The 22581-nt window shown below is 30.0% G+C and overlaps 3 protein-coding genes across 3 annotated transcripts; all 3 read left to right on the top strand.

The window, feature by feature from the left end:
* Positions 1-12508: 12508 nt before the first annotated feature.
* Positions 12509-13066, top strand: LOC140172936 (probable amidase At4g34880). The gene has a single exon (XM_072231008.1). It carries the CDS (start codon positions 12509-12511, stop codon positions 13064-13066), a length of 558 nt encoding a protein of 185 aa, XP_072087109.1.
* A 2895-nt stretch (positions 13067-15961) lies between these two features.
* Positions 15962-18061, top strand: LOC112789405 (probable amidase At4g34880). The gene is made up of 3 exons (XM_072231006.1): positions 15962-15966; positions 16278-16464; positions 17048-18061. The coding sequence occupies exons 1-3, from the start codon at positions 15962-15964 to the stop codon at positions 17459-17461; spliced, it is 606 nt and encodes a 201-aa protein (XP_072087107.1). The 3' UTR covers positions 17462-18061.
* Positions 18062-18569: 508 nt separating this feature from the next.
* On the top strand, positions 18570-22566 carry LOC112789403 (ubiquitin-like modifier-activating enzyme atg7). Its single transcript, XM_025831271.3, has 14 exons — positions 18570-18905; positions 19139-19356; positions 19497-19688; positions 19779-19833; positions 19920-20014; positions 20108-20297; positions 20387-20486; positions 20582-20726; positions 20809-20967; positions 21061-21249; positions 21418-21612; positions 21692-21807; positions 21910-22066; positions 22155-22566. The coding sequence occupies exons 1-14, from the start codon at positions 18773-18775 to the stop codon at positions 22332-22334; spliced, it is 2124 nt and encodes a 707-aa protein (XP_025687056.1). The 5' UTR covers positions 18570-18772; the 3' UTR covers positions 22335-22566.
* Positions 22567-22581: the final 15 nt, after the last annotated feature.

Raw genomic sequence — 22581 nt, 5'->3', positions numbered from 1 at the left:
CAAATATTGAGAGTGAGAATTAATTACAATTTTATTAAATTGAGGATGGAAGAATTTAACCCATTGAACTAACTTTATTTTATAAAGAAAGAATTTCTAACTTTTTTATAAAAAATTGGGAGAGACCGTGACCTTACTGTCAAAGAGAATATCTACCACTAACTGCATAGTTCCCAATAAAGAAAGAATTATTGACATTTACATGGTGTGCTTTTTGAACATCTTTCCTTTTTTTATTTTGGACGTGGAACATCTTTCCTATTCATATATGCATGCACATGACTCTCACTGCATGCATCAGTCACAATCCACAAAACAACACAAAGTAAAAGAAGCCATTAATTCAAAGTTTTCTTAATTCATCTTAACTATATATTTATTTTCTTAATTAAAAAAATATTTAAATGACTGATCATTTGTATCGTATGTATATCAGACCAACTTATATTTTATCAACATTAGAAAAAAATATGAGTGAGTTTAATGTACAATGCAAAACAAGTACTCTTAATAATTATTACTCTTAATAAAGTTATTTAAAAAGATAATTAAAGATTAAAAAATAATAATATTTAAAAAATAATAAAAAATCAATTCAAATAATTTAAAATTATTTTATTTAATATTAATTAATTATTATTAAAATAATTATATAATTTTATATATAATAATTATATAAGTATAAATATTATGTTATATAAGATAACTTTAAATATCATTTTTCTAACATTGCCATAAAAAATAAAATCAGGAATGAAATTTAAAGCTTACAGAAGGTTTCTTAAATAAGCAGTGAGATTATCATCACACTCACTTGTGGTCTTTGAGGATGAGAAATCACAAAATTTTTTAATGTCATATGCTGCTTGGTCGGAGATGTTTGCATTGGTAGCAAGAAAATATATAATCCATTTCTTTATTGTCAGTGTCATCATATTAATCACTGCATCCCCAATCTGCATAATATAAAAAAATTACAAACATTCATCTTTGTTAGCTTAGTCACATTTAAGAGTGCTTTTTTGTAATAATTAAATTGCATTTTTTAAATATCTCTAGGTCTTATTTTTTATATTCCGCCAAAAATATAGCTAGGTCCAAAATAAATAAAAATCTAATTAAGAGATCTAACTTTACTTGCATCTATCTGATCTCATAGAGATTAGATGTGGCGACAATAATACAACCATACTTATTTAAACAAATAACTAACTCTTAAAATATTTCTTATTTATTTAGAAAAGAGATCTCAACAACTTCCTTAAAAAAAAGAACAGCTACCCACCGATAAAAATGAAACTACTCTAAAATATAGTTATCTATTCTATTATAAATACACTGATACGCTCATATATATCAATCTACTAAAAAACATGCTTAAAACCCTTCTAATTTAAGTACCACCTTCACCTCCTTACGAGGAACTCGAACAGCAGCACATTGGCAACAAAAAAGTCGGACATTGCCCCCAAAAGAGTTTAGACTTCACGTTCAGGCCCAAAAGCAATCCCGTTTTAAGTAACCCCTAAAACACTTATCTATTAAAGTTTCATACTATTGTATAAATTTAATTGTATCCAAATAATTAAAATATGTTTTAATTACTCTATCGATCTTTATATTTTTACTGAGTTTTTAATTAAATTTTTATATATTTTTTTCTTTTCAATTAGGTTCTTATATCATATTAAATTTTATAACTGATAAGTTTCTATGGTAATAATTAAAAACGTTAAAATTAACGAAATATTCTGTTAAACAAAATAGAATATTCAATCAAATATTAGGTATATTTATTTTGTTTAACAAACTATTTCATTAATTCTAATATTATTGGCACAAGCGGCCACAAAAGGCACCAAAAATGGTATGGTCCATATGCAGCTTCCTACCACCGAATATGGAAAGTTACCAAATGGGTTAAAGCCTTAAAGGACCACTTATCATAACATGTCCTAAGTCCAATAAAACAGGTCTTTTTTATATTCGAGAATCTCATCCATTTGGATATGTATCACCATTACCCAAAAAGGGGATTATATCAGCATAGGAAAAACATGCCAATTCTATGAACACACAAAAGAAAAAAAAACATGCCAATCATGAGTCCCAATTAACACCAACTTGTGATGCTCACGTTAACTAAGAGTTGTAAGTATTTAAAAAATATTAGCATTTTAGTAATTTTAATTGTTGACCTCTATATATATAATATTTTGAGATTAACGACTAAAGTTATTAAAATACTAGTATTATTATTGTATCATTTGAAATTTTTCCTAATGTATTAGCATTAAGAATTCACTATAAACAAATTATACTTATTCTATATAAGATAAGATATAGTATTAACTTATTCTTTATTTATTACTGAATGAAATTTGAACTTTATTAAGTCTATTTTAATAATAACTAATAGACAAATTAACACAATTTTTCATGTAAAATAAGTATTAGTAGATATTTTTTAGGGTTTAATTAACATGTTTTGTAAAGGTAAATGTTAAAATTATTATTAGTACACAAATTTTAATTTTTTATTTTAATAAATATATTAAAAACTTAAACTTTGTATGTTTTCTATGAAAAAAAATTAATCGGTAACATGCATATATATTAGTTAAACCATATTTCTTAATTAGCAATAATCACTATAACAAAAGAAAGCTATTTTAACATTTTATTTTTTAACATTATAATTAAATGTCAAAATTAATATATATTTTTGACAAATATCACAAATGTCAAATTTATTATGTTTTCTTGATGAATAATTTAACCGTAAAAAATTATTTCTCAATTTTAACACTCATTTGTTTTCAATTTACTCCACTATTTCTCTTCTTCTCTGGACTCTGTTAATTTTGACATCACACTGCTCTTAGTTTGGGATCATACTACTCATTCTTTATCTTCAAAATCTCAATTTATTCTTCAGTTTTAAGATCTCATCTCATTTTTTGTTAAAAATTTTTGTTGAAAATATTTTATGGTCAATAAGTATCATAATAAATAGTATTTTTGACGGTTAATAAGTATCACATAAAATATATTCTCAAATTTTTTTTAACAAATTATGTTTTACAGCTAATATTTATTAAAATAAGATTTAAACTTTTTTCACAATTACTTATATGTTAAAAATATTATTTTTGACAAAATTTTTATTAACATATTTTTATAGTTAAAATAATGTCAAAATTTATTTTTTTGATAAATTTTAATTCTTTTTTATATATATAATTCTAAAAAATAATCTATATTGTTGTAGTGAATAATAATAATAATAATAATAATAATAATAATAATAATAATAATAATAATAATAATAATAATAATAATAATAATAATAATAATAATATCTTTCACTCCTTCTCATAATGAAAGTAACCAGAAAATGCCTAATGCACTTAAATAGAGTATGAATAGTGTGGTTAGGACACAAGACCCTATCATTAGTTTCTTTATTTGTCTAGACCTCTTTTTCAAAGCATTTACGATGGTGTAGATTGTAGAATTAAGTTTTATCCACATGTGTAGATACTAGATAGACACGTGTTAGGTTGTTAAGCATTGGCAGCTAGTATTTAATAGTAGAGTGTTTAATACTTTAATTAGAAAAATAAATTGTAATGGTTTTCGTCCCCAGGCGCACAGATTGAATAAGTAAGATTCTATGTGGTATGAGATTAATTTAGATAAAAACGAATGTTTCTAATAACATAAATAAGCTGAGGTTTATTCATTTGATTATCGCGGAGAATATAGTTTATTGGTTAAATTCGCAGAGAATTAAATGAGAAATTAATTTAAAATGGTTATTTTGATATTTTTTTTTAGAGTTTGATTTTGATACATTATATAAAACATTTTATGCAAATGTTTATTTAGATCGGTTTTTTGGATAATTTTTACGTTATCAATAAAAAATACAAAATTCTTGTTTTGTATTTAGTAAATTAAAAAAGTAATATTTACAATTTTAAAAATAAGAGGTATTTTAAAAGTATCTAACAAAAACTTTTAAAATTAGTTTGTGTTTATCGAGATTAATTCGTATATTAATAAATATCTAAATTTATTTTTATAATTACGTCTATTATGATCTTTTTAGTTAAATTTTAAAAATTATTTCACTAAACACATTTATTGTTGTTTGTACTTATTTTTAATTTCATATACCAAACTATCCAAATATTATGTTATTGAAGTGTGCATGGGTCGGGTGAAGTCGGGTTCGTTTTGATTCAGATCTAATTCTAAATAATGACTGAGTCTACTTTTGAGATTCTTATCCAATCCTAAACTCGGTGAAATACTTTTGTGTCACACTAAAATCGGGTCTAAAACAATGTTGTTCGAATCTTAATAAACTTTATGTCAAAAAATTATGATATACTTATTTATAAAGAACAAAAAAAATATAAGAAGTTAATATCTATATTTGAAGTTAAATTTATACATAAATTCTAATTTCATACTTCTTTGATATATTTTTTAATTCAGTAAGTGTGATTAAAAACAAAATAATAAGCTTATAGTCAATATAACATAATGTTAAAATTAATTTAAAACATATATATTTTTTTAGTCCCCTTAGGACATAGGTTGAATGAAGACGAGTTCGCTTTGATCTAGACTTGATTCTAAAAAATTATCGGATCTATTTTTGAGGTCCTTATCTGACTCTAGACCCGATAAAATCACATCAAATTAACTCCAAACTGTTCGAATCCAGACCAAACCTTTGAACCAGACTAAACCATGTACACTCCTATATGATACAAATTTTAAAATTTTATATTTTAAAACCCAATTTTTATAAATTATTTTTAAAAAATAAAAATTTTACTAAACCAAACCTTAGTCATATCATATCTCTAACACTTTTATTTGTTATAAAATTGTTACCTTAGCAAATTATAACTTAAAATATTTTTCTCTCCAAATTAATTAAAAGTACTTTTACCAATTAAAAAAGTGGATTACCTAGGAACAACAATAATAAATAAAATAAATAACCAAACTAATAAGTAGATAAATTAAAATTAATATGTAAAAAAAATAAATTTTGATTTTATGGATACATTTATCCTCAAATGCAATGACGATGAACTTAAAATCAACGTGGTTCTTCTAAAAATTAAAAACTTTGTTAATGGATTTTATTTATTAAGCAACTTTGAGTTTCAATATATTTTAAAAGAGACTCATTTTTTCATAAATTAAGGACAAGATATGTTGTACAATAAAATTTAGCGATAGTTTTAAACTATCGCAAATTTCATAAAAATCGCCACTAAAATATACGTACAGAATAAAAAAATCAAATAAATTAAATAAGATACAATAAAATAAAGTAGAACAAGACTCTAACCACTACAGATCCTGACAGTCGTCGCGATCATCCCCTTAGTCCTGCTGAGGTGGTAATTTATGCAGTAATGTTGGTGTCATCCAGTAACGTCATCGCTATTACCAACGTGCATCTGTTTCTGGTATACTATCATCTGTCGCCATATCCGTTGAATCTACTCCAGTTCCAGCTTGAGAGAACATGTTTCTGCCACGCATGCAAAGATTTCGCTATACTTATCCTTAAATTATTACAGTTGTTGAGCTTAGTCGTAAAGGTTCTGGATGAGATTCTGAACTAGCTCCCACAAATTGATGATATCTTATGGGATCAATAAAACTGGTGACAGTGTGAAGATACAGAAATTACTGACGAAAAACGACCCCAATCCGTAGATACGATTCTTATACGATTCAAATATGATCTCGTACCACATCGTATCAGAATTGATGATTGAAGCAGCAGAATTGTTGCATTATATATCAAAAACAAAAACAAATTTAATAAAATAAAACAAGTTATACATACTAGCTTAATCTTGTCTTCATGAGTCAGTTACTGCTCATTTATAAAACCCACACTATCTAATTTCAATTTGAATTTTTTCGTAACTCAATCAGAACTGATCATACATCAACTTAATCATATTTATATATTTTTTTGTACACGCATTATTATTCTATGTAAACCTATCAATAGAGAAGTTATTAGTCCTTCTGCCAAATACAATATAATGCCTTCACTTTTCCTCTTAAAACAAATTAGATTTGTGATGAACTCTTTATCTCAAATAATATAACACCGAATATTGAGGTGCTGACAATTATTTAGTGTATATGGAATCTTGCTTATTTATTTTAGTATATTCATAAATTAAATAAGCGACATGTATTCAAAAATAATTTTTAAAATAACATTTATTTATTTATTTATTATATTTGACCCTTTATTTTAAGTGCATGATCTTAATCTTTGATGAAAAGTTACTTATGAAATTGTTACCCATATATTATATTCTATATGTCCCTTGGTTCTATTTAACTATTGATCCAGCTAGCAACAAAGAAAATGAACAAAAAAATATTCAACATATGTCACTTTTTTTTAAGTACCAAATTAGAAAAAGAAATAAAATTTTCATCAGCAATCTTACACTTTGTCACTGAATAGAATTTTATATTTTCATTTAAGAATAATAAATAAGAAATAAGTTAAGGTAGTATTAATTAGAAAAATAATATATTATACATAGTAATAAAAAAAACATTAAAGAATCACCAATACTACAAATTACACACATTGTTTCTCTTCCACCGCATAAAAAAACATAGCACAACATACTCAACTACCAAACATAGCAATTGTAAGCTAGTAATTCCATACTCCAATTTACTAATCACCATAACGTAATCTTAATCTAGATGTCATTATACTCGATCCTTTAAAAGTATACTCATCGTCAATATAATTTATACTAATGAACTAAAACTTTTAGAATTCATACAACAACTATACTGATAAGCAATTTTAGAATACATACTCAAAGTTCAATGTAAAAAATAGAGCATGCATACCTTCTCGACATGGCAGCAATGATGACAACGCAGTGGTGGAGGCGATGGTGCGGTGGTAGCAGTGGTGACGCAGTAACCGAACTGAATGGTGGTTCAAAAAGGGTTAGGATTTTTTTATTAAAAAAATAAAAACAGGATGAAATAGAAAGATATGGATGAGGGCAACCTACTTAGACGACAGAGGAGAGACGTAGTTTCGATGACAGAGAGAGCAGTGACAGTAGCTCTTCCAACGATAGTGGAGATATAAGGAGCAACTCCATTTGAGGTGACACAAAACACGATCCAGGCAACTGTAGCCAATCTTTGGAGGAGAATGGAGGTGCGCGGTGTTGGCGGAAGGTAGCCGGAGGTAGTTGCAGGGGAGAGAGAAAAGAGAGGAGAGTTGGGAAGAGAAAAGGGTGTTCTCGAAAGTGAGGGTGCACGCGTTTTGAATTTAGATCAAATTTACTGTCAGATAAATCTGACGATAACGTTTTCCAGTGCACTAAAATGCAGCGTTTTAGTAATTGGGTTTACGGCGGATAAATCTAAAGGTAACTCTATCCCAAATTTTTGCCCCTATTCTTTTTATTTTTTCCTCCAATAATTACTGACGAATTTACCGTTGAAAACACAAATCCACCGATAATGGTTTGACCTAACGAATTTGATTTCTTTTTCATTGATAAATTCAATGGTAATGCTGCCGCTAACGTGCTACGGTAAATCCGATGAAAAATCTGATGATATTTAGCGTTTTTCTTGTAGTGATGGTAAGAGGAAACTAGTAATTAAAAGACAAAGAAGAGTATTGGAATTCGCAGAATATTCAAGATATATCACATCAAGGATAAAACGAGAGAGCGAACTTTAGGAAAAGACGGAAGAAACTAAGGTTGAGGAAACTAGTGCTGCACACGGATCAGATTGGATTTGGTCGAAATCTCGATCCGAACCACACTAAATTCATCAGGTCGGATCGGATTTAATATTCGCAGTTTTTGATAGCTCGGATCCGATTTGTGACTTTGCGGATATGATCGAAACGGATATCGGATGTGTGCAATTAAAAAACAAGTAACACAAAATATTCAAAAAATTTAAAAATAATAAAAAATTAAAACTTTGAAAATTAAAACAAAAAATTCAAAAAGCAGTTAAACCCAAAATCAGATCCACATTACAAAAAATAGAATATAAAAATAAATAAAAAAACAAAATTAGAACCCTAAATCAACACTAATCATCAACATAATGTTTATCCCGAAATAAATCAATTATAGCCACCACATATTCCAAAAATTAAAAACAAAAATTTCGAGGCAACACTCAACAACAAATCAGCATATAAAAGGAACACAGTGAAACATCAAGTCCTCCTGCATAAGGAATGACCGATTGAGAATGAGAAAGGAGGGAGCACTGACGACAATGGAAGTGGATGATTGAAGATCCTAGTACGAGTAGAATAGAAAAGAACAATGTGATGAAAGCTAGAGATAGTCTGCAACAAGGATAGACAAAGATAGGAGCTTTGTAGTGGCACGGCGAAGCAACACGATGAAGAATGAGGTGATGGGCTTCCCAGCAGCGAAGAACTAGGAGGCGACAAAGGATTATGTTATTCAGTGTGGCGAGACGGTGACAAAGGAGGCAGCAAGCGGTAGAGGTCAGAGAAGAAATGAACACTGATAATGGTAGCTAAAGATGAGAGGGTAGAGAAGAGGGAGTGGAGTGTGTGAGAGAGAGGGGCACAACGCCGAAAGTGAAAAGAAAACTTTTAGGATTAGGGTTTTTGAATTGATGAACTTAGCAATATATATTATTTATTTATTTATTTATTTATTTATTGTGTGGATATGCAGATCTGCAGATCGGATCTATGAAAACAAATGCGATATTCACAATCCGTTCCTATTAGTGTGTGAATCGGATGTGGGTAAATACCGCGGATCTGCGAATATTATCCAATCCATGTTACCCCTATGAGGAATAAGGGTGAAAAAGGTTCGAATTTTTTTTCATATAATGATAATTCTGAATTATGTTATTAAGGTCCAAATTTAGTACAACAACTAATCAAAAGAAAGTAAGCAATTTCTAAGGAAAGCAAGCAATTTGAAATGTTGTATGTCCAAGATTCAAAAAGAATAAAAAAGATAAACCAGGGTACTAATAGAACAGTATTTAAATAATAAATAGATTATTAAAATTCAATAGAATAGGATTTTAAATTACAACAACAATCAATAACAAATTATTTGAATAACTCATCTCATGTAACATGGTAAAAAAAAAGAACTAAAGTATAATGTGCTCAAATTTCTGTATAATGTGCTTAAGTCACCAACACCTGTTCTCCTGCACTTTGATATCTCAGAAAGGGCAGAAGCTATAAACATCATATCCCCAAAGCTAGTAACTGTGACAAGCAAAATAATGAGAACACCAAACAAATTCAGAGATTTTGAAGATAAGCATAATGATAAATATCCATAACAAAATGACAAATATCCATAATAGATTATTTTAATTTTGTGACAACTCACAAAATGAATTTAAAAAATTAGCTAGAACAACAAACCTTCTCTAATGCATAGCTAGAACAACAATGGTTAGGGTTTGCAGCAACATGGGAGGGTTTGCGAGAGAGGAAAGACAGAAGGTTAGGAGTTTGCAGCGACGGAAGGAAGCGAAGGCAGAGGGAGTGTCACTGGAGAATTTGCAAGAGAGAGTGAGTGCTAAGGAGGGAGGCTATGCTAGAGAGAATCTCCACCAAAGGAGTTTTAGAGTTTACAGTGTTTGAGCACAAACGAAGGGAGCTGCGGCGGAGCGAGCATGGCCGAAGGGTTTGTGAGGGATAGTGAGCGCCGCGTGGGAGTCACCGCCAGAGAGAGTCACTGCCGAAGGAGGGTTAGGGTTTTAGGGTGGGAGCAACGACGGTAGGAGCTCCAAAGGAGGCATTGCAACAGAGGAGAAAGGACGAGCGCTGACGATGAGCTCTTTGTTAGGGTTTTTCAAAGAAAAAAGAGTATGCAATGTAACACTCATCAATTTCGAAGAAAGAGGGGTGGTCTGGAACGAAACCTTTTGTTTTGGAACCTTGTGGCCACACTTTTGTAGCGTGTCGAAAGAGTTAGAGAGAACAGACATGCTTTAAAAGTGTCACTATAACAAAACCATGTCGCCACTCTTCAAAAGTGTGCCAGTTGCTCTCTATGGCCACGCTTTTGAAGCGTGGTAAAAAAAACATGGCCAAATCTCTAATCAACTGCCACGTTCATAAAAGAGTGGCTATTGACCCCTTTTGCCATGCTTTTGAAGCGTGGAAAGAAAAAACGTGGCCAAATCTCTAATCAATTCCCACCTTCATAAAAGCGTGACCATTGACCCTTTTTGGCTATGCTTTTAAAGCGTGGCTAGAAAAAAGTGTAGCAAGAGACATTTTTTCTTCTAGTGATCATTCTGTTTAACTCGTAGGTTTTGGAGGAGTAAATTGGACTAGCTAGCAGTGTATGTCTCATTTTTCTATATATAAAAATATAAGGATAAAGTATTATTTTAGTCTTCAACGTTTTGGCCAAATTCTAATTTGGCCCCTAATATTTCAAATGTTCTATTTCTATTTCAAAAAGTTTTGAATAGATTTAATGTGGTTCTACCGTTAAATTTGAAACTAATAGTTAATAGAATGAGTGACGTAGACGTTAATAACGTTACTAGTTAAGTTATATCTTCTTCCATTGTTTTAGAAAACCATAACCAAAACCTTCTTGCAATATAACACTTCTTCTACTCTTTAATTTTCTTTTTGTACAAAATTCCAAATCCTAAGAATCAATCATCAACTTTTCAAAATCAAAAGAAAAATTTGTAAATTAGTTATTGTTGGTGAATCGATTTTACTTACATACTAGAATTTAATGTTATTGGCTCTTTAATATGCGAATTATTTGTGTCAAATTTAATGGTTAGACAATATTGAACCCGCTTAAACTTTATTTGAAATTGAAATAGGACGTTTAAAAATTTTTAGGACTGAAATAGAATATCTAAAATATTAGAGTCCAAATTAAGATTTGACCTAAACGTTCCAAAATAATACTTTACTCAAAATATATAAATCAAGTGTGTTTTTGTACTCTTAAATAATTTTATTTCATATTGGAGTTTTATCAAGTATTTTTTTATTAAATATTTTATTCACTTGATAATAATAATATTAAAAAAAATCAAATTAAAAAACTTAGGACGGACCAACGCCAATTTGCCAAAAAATAGAGTAGGATAAAATTTGTAGACCATCTTTAATTTTTTATTTTAGTGGGATGAGCCAATCCGTCTTATTTATTGGCCGACTTTTGACGAGACGGACGAACTTATAGATTTGCTACCTTCCAGAAGACAAATCTTGTGAGTTTTTTGGTGCTCTTTAGGTTAACTCACTCTTCCTTAATTGAAACCTTGTATATACAGTACTTTTGCACCATAAAATGTAATTATGGAATGACATGTTTTTTATTTTGTAATAATGTAATATATAATTTTTATTCTCTTTTCACTTTTGCCTATTTTCAATGTAATCTAAGTTTAATATCAATTGATGCAAAATATCTTTTATATGCTTAGATATATTAGGACAAAATACGAGGTTCACATAGTTGAAGCTAAACTATGCTATTAATGAAACGTTTAATTATGTTGATGTGAATATTATTTTAATAGTTGACATTTTATAACTAATTTAGTAATTAGAGAGTAACAACTTCTACTAAATAACTTCAGACCTAGTTTGGTAAAGTCTTTTAAAGATTTTTCTTTTGCTTTTTAGAAAGATCATGTGTTATATCTTATAGGTTTTAAAAGTAGAGATGTTTTTAAAAACACTTAAAGATGTAATTTTTTAATTAGTTTATATTTATTAAAATTAAAAATTTTAATATAATAATTTAATACATGAATATAAATATTTAAGTTTATCCTTAATTAAATTATTGATGTTAAATTCATCAAAAAATCTTCTCTATTTATATTTTTCATTCTCATAATTTTAAACGTTAAAATTAGTTTAGCAAATATAATTATCATTATTTGTGTTTATTAAAATTCAATTTTAATATAATAATTTACCATGTTACAACCTTTTAAAAAAAAATATCCGTTTTAAGACAACTTTGATAATACACCAGTAAAAAGAAATAAAGGTTTTATCACCTTTATTTAGGCTTTAACTTCTTATATATACCTTATTTTTTGTTTATTACACTCCACAAATCATGTCCTTTTTTCTTTATTTGGAGTTATGATTATACATTTTCTTAATCTTCTATTGATAATTATTTTAAGTAACCAATAAATAATAACTCAAATAGCATAATCTCTTCGTATTCACTTAAAAATGGTAGATTCGAGTCTCATTTTTTTAACTTTGGAAAAAAAAAAACTATTTTAAGCAATTTAGAGTAAAAATTTGTTGACATTAAAAATAATGATTTGAAATTAAAGGGAGTGAAAGCAAATCGAACTCTATTTAAAGCAACCCCATGCATGGTGCAAACTACACACTGCTCACTAAATAGAAGTAGCTAAAGCTAATATGGCAAAGGCTTTCTTCTTCTTCTCATTGCTGCTTCTTCAAACACTACTCATCATGATCATTGCAACAAGCCATGTTCATGCAATGTTTCAACTAAAAGAAGCAACCATCGACGAAATTCAAAGCGCTTTTGCGCGAAACGAAATCACATCAAAGCATCTAGTTAAGTTGTATAAAGATGAGATCTTTAAAAGAAACCCTATCCTTAGTGGCGTCTCGGATCTAAATCCGGACGCAGAATTTGAGGCTGAGAAAGCCGACCAAGAGCGCTTGGCGGGGAAAAGAGGGACAAAGTTGAGTGGAATACCGGTGTTGGTAAAGGACAACATTGATTTCAAAAAGAAGATGATGAGTACGACGGCCGGTTCGTATGCGCTTGTTGGGTCGGTGGTGGCGGAGGACGCTTTTGTGGTGAAGAAGTTGAGGGAGGCTGGGGCCATCATTCTTGGCAAAGCCACCTTGAAGCAGTGGTCTGGTTTTAGGTCTTACAATATGCCTGGTGGTTGGTCTTCCTATGGTGGCCAAGGCAAGGTAATTAAACTTTCGTGTTTGGTTTGAGTTTTTATTTTTATTCTTCAAATAAAGAAAAATAATTAATTTAATTAATAAAGATTCTAAATTGGTTAATTATTTTGATTTGTTTTCCTATTTAGAAAAGGAAAAAATATATAGTGGAAAAACTTTCTAAGTGCAGGTTTGGAAGGTGGCAAGTGGGAAGAGACCAGATAATGGAGAGAGCTTCTAAATAATCAGAAATGAAATTCCGCATTAAATGATAAAACAAACGTTACAAAACACGTACATTGATTAGTTTATATTACAACTAATTAAACTGAGCAAACTAAACTACAAGTTTACAATTAAAAAAATATTAAGGATCATCAGAATTTATATTATTTTAGTTATTAATTAATCGTTAATTCAATTTTTTAATTTTATTTTTTTATTTTAATAATCTAATAACATATTTTATCTCGTATTTTTAAATATTAATAATTAATTAATAATTAAAAATAAATAAATTTTAATAGTCTTTTGACATTTTTCGTCTACAACTATGTTCTAACTCTCAAGCAATAACTAACATCTAACTCCAGTAGTAAGTTAACCAATACATACTAACTAACTTAACTGGCAGCATAACTAAATATAACTTGAGCAATGAAGTGTGTGGATCGAGCAGTGGATCAGCAATATCAATGGCAGCAAACTTTGCAACGGTGTCGTTAGGGACTGAAACCGATGGCTCAATAATTTGTCCTGCATAACTCAATCGTTGGAATCAAACCCACCGTTAACCTCACTAGCAGATCCGGCGTGATCCCTATTTCTCTAAGACAAGATTCCGTTGGGTAGATATTACATCATACAATTTTAAATTTATTACGTCATAAGAAAAAAAATTATTTTATAATAATATGCATGCCAATCAAAAAGCACATGCACGCATCACTATATCATATCGCCTTCTTTTGCAATCAACATCATTAATAATTTAATGAGTAATATCTCGAATCAACTTTTTTTTATTACTTTATTTATCTTAATTTTTAAAGTTGGCTAATATTAACTAATTAAAAATTAATCAATATTAATTAACTAAAAATTAATTCTTTATATTTTTAATTTAATTTATATTTTGACTTCAGTTTTATAATTAATTAGTTGGTCTTTCTTACATAAATTTCATTATCACTATTTATTGATTTTTGTATTGGGTTAATTAATTAATTTTTAGTTTTGATAATAAATTAAATTTAACAAAATAATTAATATTGTATGTTAAGTATAATAAAATATTTTTTTAATTTAAGATAAAAAATTTAATTTATATTTTATTTTAAAAATGAGTAAAGTATCGTTTTTGTCTTCAACGTTTGGGTAAGTCCCAAAGTTATCCCTAATATTTCAATCGTCCTATTTAAGTCCTTAACATTTCAAAATTGACTCAATGTTATCCTGCCGTTAGGAATCTGTTAACAGAATTGACGGTGGGACAAAATTGAGACGATTTTAAAACGTTAGGAACTTAAATAGGACGAAAACGTTAGAGACAAAAACGATACATAAAAATAAATTTTAATTTTATCTTTTAATAATATCAATTTTTTACTGTACATAGTATTCAATTATTTTTAATTATATCTAAGTAAATTACACTTGCTCATATTACTTTCATTCTAAATAAATTTATTTTTTTATAATTTTACATTTAAAATAATGTAATTTTTTATAAATAAATAATATAATGTGATTAGAATGAAAGTGTAAAATTATAAAAAAAAATTATAAGTAATGTGATTAAGTAATAAAAGTAAAATTACATTATTTAAAATGAAAGTATAAAATTTATTTATTTATAAAAAAATTACATTATTTAAGTGTAAAATAATAAAAAAATTAATTTATTTAGAATGAAAGTATAAAAATATAAAAAATATAAATAATGTTATTAGTAATGAAAGTAAAATTATATTATTTAGAATAAAAGTGTAAATATATTACTTTAAGAGTAAAATTATAAAAAAATTAATTTATTTAAAATGAAAGTAATGTGATTAACGGTAATTTGCTTAGATGTGATTAAAAAATAATTGAATACTATGTACAGTAAAAAATTGATATTATTAAAGGATAAATTTTAAATTTATTTCTATGTATCGTTTTTGTCCCTAACGTTTTCGTTCTATTTAAGTCCTTAACGTTTCAAAATTGTCTCAATTTTGTCCTGCCACCAATATTGTTAACGGATCCCTAACAGCAGGATGACATTGAGTCATTTTAAAACGTTAAGGATTTAAATAGGACAATTGAAACGTTAGGAATAACTTTAGGACTTACCCCAAACGTTGAGGACAAAAATGATACTTTACTCTTTCAAACACTAATATAACAATGCAAACATTTATATATAATTTTTAAATTGTTTCCTAAACTTTATTATTGGAGGAAAATGTCCTCTACAATAATAGCAACATCTGTCTCCAGTCATAATACACAGTGAAGATTCATATGAAGAGAATTATAAGTGAATTTTTACTATAATATACTTATTAGATTTTACACATATATCTATTTTTATTAATAAAATATTTAATTTTACGGAATTAGATTAGATATACTTGTTGACTTAGGACAAGAGGGAGAAATAATGCATATGACTTCAACAAAAAATATAAATTCTTCTAAGTAATTTTTTGTTGGATGAACAGGCCTATGGCTAGAACGGTAGAAGATGCAGTTTATGTTCTTGACGTAATTGTAGGAAAAGATGAGAAAGATGAAGGGACTGTGAATGCCTCTAAACACATTCCAGAGGGTGGCTATGCTCAATATCTGAATCCTCGTGGTCTAGAAGGAAAAAGACTTGGAATCTTGAGATACCCTGATTCTTTTAATAATTTTCCTGAAAATTCTGTCGAGAATGCTACATATCAACAACTCTTCCAAATAATGAGGTTCTGCTGCATCACCACTTTACGTTATGCCACATTTATACATTTTTAATTTTAACTAAAAATTTAGGTAAAAATTTGTATGCAATTATTTTCATGTGAAATTAATATTTGAGAATAGTTAGATAATTTTAATTTAAGGACAACATATAAATGTTTACTAAGAAATTATTATCATTTGTACGTATAGCTAATTAATATAAAAGAGTACTATATTTTCATATAAAAGAAAATTAATTAGATGACAACGGAATTATTTTAGAATAATCTAAGTAGATTATTAATTTGTTGTTGAATATATAATATATAATCAGGGATCAAGGTGCGACACTTGTGGATGACATAGTAATTGAGAATACTGAAGAAATTTATGAGAATGAAATGATAGCATTGTTAGCTGAGCTTAAGAGAGACTTGAATTCTTATCTGGCAAACCTCGTGTCTTCACCTATGCGATCCCTCACAGATCTCATCATCTTCAACTATAAACACTACGTCCTTGTAAGTATATGCATCATTTTTTATATAATTATTTATTTATTTATTTATTATTTTGTTACAGATATATATAATGACTTGTATGTTTAGAGAACTTTTCCAAAAGTGGACTTTTTAATAAATTTTAAAAGTAAAAGATATTTTACAGTTGGATATAAAATTAACGATTATGTTACATTTAAATAAAAAAACCAGTCATTAAATTAATTATTGATATAAAATATATATTAAAATAAAATATATGTATTTAATATTTATACATAATACGTAATGATTATTTAGTGATTATTTTTAAACGTGTATGTAGCATTTCTTTAAACTAATTTACATATACTTGAAGTAATAACAACTAAAATATCTTATTTTGTCTTATAAAATATTTTCTTGTAAGCCAGAAAAAATATCTAAAAGATGAAAACATTAAATATATTTATCAATAGATATTAAAACATTTTTTTTTATCAAAATGTTGATTTCTTTTTCTCTAAACAGATAACGTCACACAAACTAAATCATCAAGATTAACTAACATTTTCTACCGTGCAAGTATAGATAATTTATTACTATCTTAATGATCTTGGTACAGGAGAAAATCATTGAATATCCACAAGACATGTTTCTAGATGCAAACAAGTTCGATGGAATAAGCAAAGAAGTTCAAGAAGCAATATCAAATCTAGAAAGACTTTCGAAAGATGGGTTTGAGAAGATAATGAAGGAGAAGAAGCTTGATGCATTGATATATGTGGGACAAAAATTGGTTCCATTTTTAGCGGTTGGTGGTTACCCAGCAATAACAGTGCCGGGTGGATACAACAATGAGAACATGCCATTGGGTGTTTCCTTTGGAGGATTAAAGTATTCAGAACCAACTCTTATTGAAATTGCTTATTCTTTTGAACAAGCTACCAAGAAACGTAGGCCTCCTCCTGATGATGTAATCATACTGCAACTACCACAAGGCAGGAGCAGCCGAGCAGCACGATTTAATAAATATTAAATAAGATAAATATGTCCTAAAAAATTTTGGAATCCACTTCTAGATTTTTATGGTAAAAAATATAAGGTAAGTAAGTTTTTAAGAAAAATTTGCGACTACTTATATGTCTTGAGAAAAAAAAAAGTGTCAAGTTCGATTTTGAAAAATTATAGCATTGAACTTAAAGTTTTTTTTTCCGAAATAAAACTTTGTTCAGTGTTATAATTTTTAAAGATTTATTATTTTTTTCTCAAAGACTTATAAGTTTATTACAAAATTTTCTTAGAGACTTATTACCTATTTTTTTTTTATAAATTAAACGCAAAATCTTTTAGGACTTATTTATGCTATTACTCTATAATAAATTTGTGTGAATTGAATAAATTGGCGAATTAGTTAGAATTGTTGTTTAATATAATGGTATTCACACATTAGGTGATGAGTACAAAGTGTTCTGAGTGATGTGGCTTTGTCATCCCCCTTATGAGATGAAAGCAATGAAATAAGTAGCATCTTGGTGCTGTCAATGTGTAAGTTTAATTAGTTTATTGTTTCAAGTTTTCTGATGTAAGCACATGATTTATGTCATAAATTCACAATATTTTAATGAAAAAATGTTGGTGGCAATACCTATTTCAGCTTATTTTATCACATAAGTTTTTTAGTAAATTAATATTTTTTTTTGTCAGTGTAGATTAAGACACCTAAAATCCTATGATTATTAAATAAATTTTTTTATGATATCTCCTAATTTGGTAGGCTAAAAAATAATCCGTCACTTATTGAAACTTTATTTAAAGATTTTTTGTTGAACAATGGTTACTATTTTTTTTTTTGGTTTCCCACGGTATCCTCCAGCCCGGCAGGCCAAGGACTAATCCGCCGCGGTACTGAGCTCCATTTAAGGGTTTGCCGTTGGCCAATAGCGAACTAGTGAGCTAACCACTAGACCAACCCAACTTGGTTACAATGGTTACTACTTACTATACAACAAAACGAAATTCCAACCATTAATGGTTGTTTAGTTAGATTAATAGTCTAGAAATTAGACTGATTTAAATTGGTTATATATGTATTTTTTTATTTGTTTGTTATTGAATAGGTCCATAGAAACAAAAAAGCCCATATAAAACAGATCTAATTCGGCCCGTTTGGTAGGTGAAGAACCCAAACCGGAAAAAAAAAAGTGAAGAACAAGTTCCATTGATGAACACAAAGGTTGTTGACTGAAGAACCCCAAGAAGATTGGGAACCCAACAACAACCCAGATCTTCTTCACCTTCGCATTCCGTTTTGAAAGAAGCAAAAGTCAAAACACAATTGAAGAAAGCCATGTCGAAAAAGGAAGGAGCTTTGCTTCAGTTCGCTCCGATGCAGAGTTCCGTCGATGAAGGCTTCTGGCACAGATTCTCTTCCTTGAAGCTCAACAAGCTCGGCATTGATGATTCTCCATTACCCATCATTGGTTCTTCCCCTTTTCTTGATTCTCTACCAACTACCATGCTTTTCCTTACAAATTTCCTCCCTTTAACAAAAGGGCAACATCAAAATTATAGTCTTTTTTTTTTTCTTGTAATTTATTCTGATACATGCATAAGCATAATCCTATTGGAGCTGAAATGTAAACTAATTTTTTTTATGATCTTTTTAGTGGGTTCATTCATCCATTTAAGATGCTGCTATTACTTCAATTTATAGGTTTCTATGCACCTTGCTCACATTCTCAAGTGTCAAATCATTTAACTCTGCTAGCTGAGTCTTTGCCTTCTGAATCAAGTGATTCTTCATTGGTACCAGAACCAAGCTCTGGTAACAGGAACAAGTGTTCTGTACCTGGGATTCTTTACAATACTAATACTATGGAAGGTTTTCATGCACTTGATAAGATGAAACTCTTGAAGGAAGAGGCAGCAAAGGTAAACTCTTCAATTCAGTTCTTATAGATATCTCAAAGATGAGATAGTTCAAAGTGGAAAAGTAGTTTAGACTTTTGGACTAAAATTATCAATCTCACATGTGTTTTTTTTTTAACCTTTAACTTTTGATGTTAATTTAGATATGGAATGACATAGTAACTGGAAAAGCTGTGGAGGACTGTTCAATGCTTTCAAGATTCCTTCTTATTTCTTTTGCAGACCTCAAAAAATGGAGCTTTCACTATTGGTTTGCTTTCCCAGCTCTGATGCTTGATCCTCCTGCAGCCTTGGTTAACCTAAGGCCAGCTTCTCAGTGGTTGAGCGCAGCCGAGGTGCTCCGAGTTTTTCATCATTATTTGATATTATACCGTTGTTTAAGTTCGCTCTAACGTTGGTTTAGTTGTTTGATTGTGAAATGCCAGGCAGAATCCCTCTCAACTGCCTGTAATGAGTGGCGGAACTCAAAATCAACGGCAGGTATAAATATCATTAATTTCGTCAAGCACTGGGGTATAGTGTCACAGTTTGTTTCCACTGCTTCCTAATAACAGAGAATGTTGCAGATGTTCCGTTCTTTTTAGTCACTATAGATCCTCAATCGCGTGCTACTATTAGGCTCTTGAAAGACTGGGATGCGTGTCAGAGCGATGCTCACAAGGTCGCTTACCCTGACTCTGGTTATGATACTTAAATGCAGCCTTTGTGAAAATACAGATGTCCTTGTATGAAATTTACTAGATTTTATTGACAGATCCTCTTTGGATTTTATGACCCATGTCATCTTCCAAATAATCCTGGCTGGCCTCTACGCAACTTCTTAGCACTTATCTCTGCAAAGTGGAATCTCAAGTCTGTTCAATTTTTATGCTACAGAGAGAATCGTGGTTTTGCCGATATGGGATTATCCCTTGTTGGTGAAGCATTGATAACTGTTTCAGAAGGTAAATATGCATTGATTGTTTAACAATTACGATGTCATATCTATTTCTGTTTTAACTTGAGGTTCTTACTTGAAGGGCTAATTTTTTAGGGTGGAAGGACACCATGCCGAATGCAGTTGGATGGGAACTCAATAAGGGGAGAAAAGTACCTAGGTGTATTAGCCTTGCACAGTCCATGGATCCAACAAGGTTTCTTTCCTTTGCTGTTTTCTCCCATTTATTTTATCAGCTAGTGCTTCTTCCCTCATGAGCGCTTCTGTTGTTTTGTTTTACTGTTTTTACAGGTTGGCCGTATCTGCTGCAGATTTGAATTTAAAGCTTATGAGGTGGCGTGCGCTGCCTTCTCTAAACTTGAGTGCCTTATCTTCTGTCAAGTGTCTTCTCCTTGGAGCAGGAACTCTAGGATGCCAGGTTGCACGCATGCTTATGGTGTGTATTGAGGAAGTTATATAGTTATAATTGTTTAAATTCTTCTCATGGAGAGAGTTTATGATGCTTTTGCCTTTTTCAGGCATGGGGAGTCAGAAAAATTACTCTAGTAGACAATGGCAAGGTGGCCATGTCTAACCCGTTGAGGCAGTCTCTATATACTTTAGATGACTGTCTTAACGGTGGTAGTTTCAAAGCAACAGCAGCCGTTGAAAGCCTCAAACGGATATTTCCTGCAGTGGTAAGTTGTTGATCTCTAGGACTTTGCTAGATGCTAAACCTGATAACCCCTCCTTTTTCCCTTCCTAACTGCATTCTTTTTCTTCGTTTTCAGGAAGCAGAAGGTGTTGTTATGGCTATACCGATGCCTGGACATCCAGTAAATAGCCAAGAACAGGAGAGTGTGCTCGATGATTGTAGGCGCTTGTCCGATTTGATCGATGCTCATGATTCAGTTTTCTTATTGACAGATACCAGGGAAAGTCGATGGCTGCCAACTCTTCTCTGTGCCAATACTAACAAGGTTGGCCAATTTATTCTCATTAATGGTATATGTATCGCTATAACATTAAGTCACTGCCTGCACGTGATTCGCATTTTTAACAGAAGCATGTCTTATCCCATCCATAGTTTGATTTGGTATTTTTGACTAACATGCTTGCATATTTATATATTATCTATCTTTTTGCAGATTACCATTACTGCGGCACTAGGGTTTGATAGTTTCTTGGTTATGCGGCATGGAGCTGGTCCTTTTAGTCATGCCCATGGCTTCAATGCTGAAACTGCTATTTCTTCATCTTCTGATGTGCACAAAATAAAAGATGCAAAGGGAAAGCATAGACTGGGCTGTTATTTTTGCAATGATGTTGTAGCACCGACCGATGTAATTTCCTTGTAGCATTAAGTGTGGTTGTGTTGAACTATTATAACATTTATAACTGATTCATAGATGCTTTCCGCAGTCAACCTCCAACCGCACCTTGGACCAGCAATGTACTGTGACCCGACCGGGACTGGCTCCAATTGCTTCAGCCCTTGCAGTTGAACTTTTAGTATCGATTTTGCATCATCCTGAAGGGTAATTCAACGAAGATTGATTTTTGTGCATGAAATTTGAGGCTTACAATTGAAAGAAAAAATATTCTACATGAATCTCATCACATCTTCACTATTTTTTCAGGATATTTGCAGAAGGTGATATTAGCAGCAATGTCATTGGAACTAGTGAGCAACCTCTTGGTATTTTACCTCATCAGATTCGCGGTTCGCTTGCTCAATTTTCTCAAATGACCCTTGTAGGTTACTCGTCTTCTAGCTGCACAGCCTGTTGCGATACGGTAAGTTTTGGTGGCGTATGCTTCAATTCCTTGCTCTGGTTGCATATTTTCTTAATCCCTTTGTTCTATAAAAATGTAAACCATTCAGGTTTTATCGGAATATCGAAACAAAGGGATGGAGTTTATACTACAAGCAATTAATCATCCTACATACCTAGAGGATCTCACTGGACTAACAGAGTTGATGAAATCCGCCACCGCGTTCTCATTGGATTGGGACAAAGATGATGATGATGGTGGTGGTGATGAGGACTGTGTTGAAATATAAGAATTTCACTCAGTTGTACATAGATAAAACTAATCTATGTAAGTTGTATGATTCTTTTTTACCTATGGTAACTATATTCCCAAATAGTCAAATGTACAAAACTAATTTACAATGCTGTAAGGAAAGAACTTTCCACTCAGAATTTGTCATCTCCTCAAACTAACCAGAGTTGTGGTAATTAAATTCTGCTGCATAAATAAATCTTTGAAGACAACCTTGTTCATTTCATCAATTAGTCTTGGCATTT

The sequence above is a fragment of the Arachis hypogaea genome, chromosome 3, assembly GCF_003086295.3.
Source record: "Arachis hypogaea cultivar Tifrunner chromosome 3, arahy.Tifrunner.gnm2.J5K5, whole genome shotgun sequence".
Taxonomy (NCBI): domain Eukaryota; kingdom Viridiplantae; phylum Streptophyta; class Magnoliopsida; order Fabales; family Fabaceae; genus Arachis; species Arachis hypogaea.
The sequence above is the reverse complement of the archived record's forward strand: the minus strand, read 5'-3'. Positions and strand labels throughout refer to the sequence as shown.

Coding starts and splice junctions, on each gene's coding strand:
- LOC140172936 (XM_072231008.1), top strand. CDS start 12,509: ATGGCAAAGGCTTTCTTCTTCTTCTCATTGCTGCTTCTTCAAACACTA.
- LOC112789405 (XM_072231006.1), top strand. Junction 16,465..17,047: donor ACTATAAACACTACGTCCTT/GTAAGTATATGC, acceptor ATCTTGGTACAG/GAGAAAATCATTGAATATCC.
- LOC112789403 (XM_025831271.3), top strand. CDS start 18,773: ATGTCGAAAAAGGAAGGAGCTTTGCTTCAGTTCGCTCCGATGCAGAGT. Junction 20,015..20,107: donor GTCAGAGCGATGCTCACAAG/GTCGCTTACCCT, acceptor TTTTATTGACAG/ATCCTCTTTGGATTTTATGA. Junction 20,968..21,060: donor AACGGATATTTCCTGCAGTG/GTAAGTTGTTGA, acceptor CTTCGTTTTCAG/GAAGCAGAAGGTGTTGTTAT.